The sequence below is a fragment of the Cicer arietinum genome, chromosome 6 (genome assembly GCF_000331145.2).
Source record: "Cicer arietinum cultivar CDC Frontier isolate Library 1 chromosome 6, Cicar.CDCFrontier_v2.0, whole genome shotgun sequence".
In the NCBI taxonomy this organism is placed as follows: Eukaryota; Viridiplantae; Streptophyta; class Magnoliopsida; order Fabales; family Fabaceae; genus Cicer; species Cicer arietinum.
In genome coordinates, this window is record NC_021165.2 from 9,435,849 (window position 1) to 9,437,574 (window position 1,726).

Below are 1,726 nucleotides of genomic sequence, written 5' to 3' on the forward strand. Positions count from 1 at the left end.
AAATCCAACTTCTCAAGTTTGGGTTGGTTAACCAATCTTTGCAAAAAGTGCTTACACTTTAGTTATTTAGACATATTTGTTTGTGTTTTGTTCTTTTAGTGTAGTTCAAATTGGAATACTAGTCACTATCAAACTAACATTTGAGGCAAACATAAAAGACACGACATTAGTCACTTATCACTAACCTTATTAAATTTGTCTTGTACATGGAGCTAAGGAATTCATTCGTGTGGCTCATTAAATTTATACATCATCAAGTAAAAGATGAAGGGTAAATCAATGTGTCAATTTCAAACACTGTATCTAATTCGTGGCTAATTATAATATATCGAAGTGAGTATCAAATATGAATATTTGAATATTTTAAAATAGAAAGAAGAAAATGGAGAAGGAATCCAAGCAGTCGAAACAATATTTATCCTTCTCATGTCATCATTCAACAACACTGTTACAAATATAACAGAGCAACATGAAATAGGTTAAAGAGAAAAAAGTGGTTGAGGTACACAAGATTAAACAAATCAGTGTAGTTGAAAATTCAGAAATTAGTAAGGTTGTGAACCGCTTTTGAATCCTTTTCTCCACTCTGGTTTCCAATAGCTTTTAGAAGCAGTTGAGTAACATCTCTAACATCAACAGTTTTATCCTCCTTAGCCACAACAATAGCTTCCATAGAAAATCCATTTTCACATGAAACTCTTGCTTGCTCAACATTCACACACATCTCTTCAAATGCCTCTAAAATAGCCACCAACTTGTCACCTCCTTTCTCACATGTTACCCTCACCATAAATGTTCCTCCCCTTATTTTCTCTACTTTAACTTCCTGTTACAATCATCAATATCATTTTATTTTTTCTTGGAGGAAAGGATTAATTATTAAAAGAGTAAAAATAAACAGACCTCGTTATCTTTGACATTATTCAATAGGGTAGTGTAGTCTCTTCTGGTAGCTAACAGATTTTCATACTCTCTTTTGATAGTTTCGAGTGCAAGCTTTAGCTTGTGTATGTGTTGAAAAGTAGTCTTTGCAATGGAATTTCTGTTAGTTTTGGCCTACAAAACAAACCAGCAAGAAGTTGAGTATTTATTGAAAAATGAAGATATGTAGTGATTACATGTGAGAAAAAGAGATTGTTTTACATTGTTGTTTGAGTTGGTAAGGACTCTCAGAATTTGAAGTCTTCTGCGCAATGATACCCTTTTCTGAACCTTGCAAGCCATCTCTTTCTTCTAATATTGTGATTTGTGATTTAATGTTGAAGTGTGAGAGTAGTTAAGTAAGGCATAGTATTTATAGTTGGTGAATGGAGTTTTGTGTGTGTTGGATTCTTGCCATTGGAATTCATAAAAAAATAGAGCACGGCTACTTTCTGTGTGTCGTATATGAAATGATGGGTTATTCACTAAAGAATTTATTCTCTTGAAAATAATGAAATTTTCAACTATTTTACATGTAAGGAGATAAAAGTAAAATCAGTTAAAATATTAACTTGAATGACTATTATAAAATTTCTTGGATCCTCTGTACCGAAAAGAATGATAATATTAGTCTGTTTAGTTAGAAATTAGAACAAATTTACATAGTTAAAAAAAGTTTTGTCTGTAAAACAAAAGACACAGCAGAAAAGTGAAGGACATATATACTGCATCGAAAATATAACAGTAATGAAATATGTGTGGTATTGATAATAATGATATGAAATTGAGAGTGTAAAAATTTGCA

General features: G+C 31.4%; 1 protein-coding gene across 1 annotated transcript; it reads right to left on the minus strand.

The window, feature by feature from the left end:
- Window positions 1–403: 403 nt before the first annotated feature.
- On the minus strand, window positions 404–1,356 carry LOC101493760 (transcription factor BHLH3). The gene is made up of 3 exons (XM_004504226.4): window positions 1,144–1,356; window positions 904–1,056; window positions 404–826 (listed from the first exon to the last, which is right to left on the minus strand). Exons 1-3 carry the CDS (start codon window positions 1,222–1,224, stop codon window positions 539–541), a joined length of 522 nt encoding a protein of 173 aa, XP_004504283.1. The 5' UTR covers window positions 1,225–1,356; the 3' UTR covers window positions 404–538.
- Window positions 1,357–1,726: the final 370 nt, after the last annotated feature.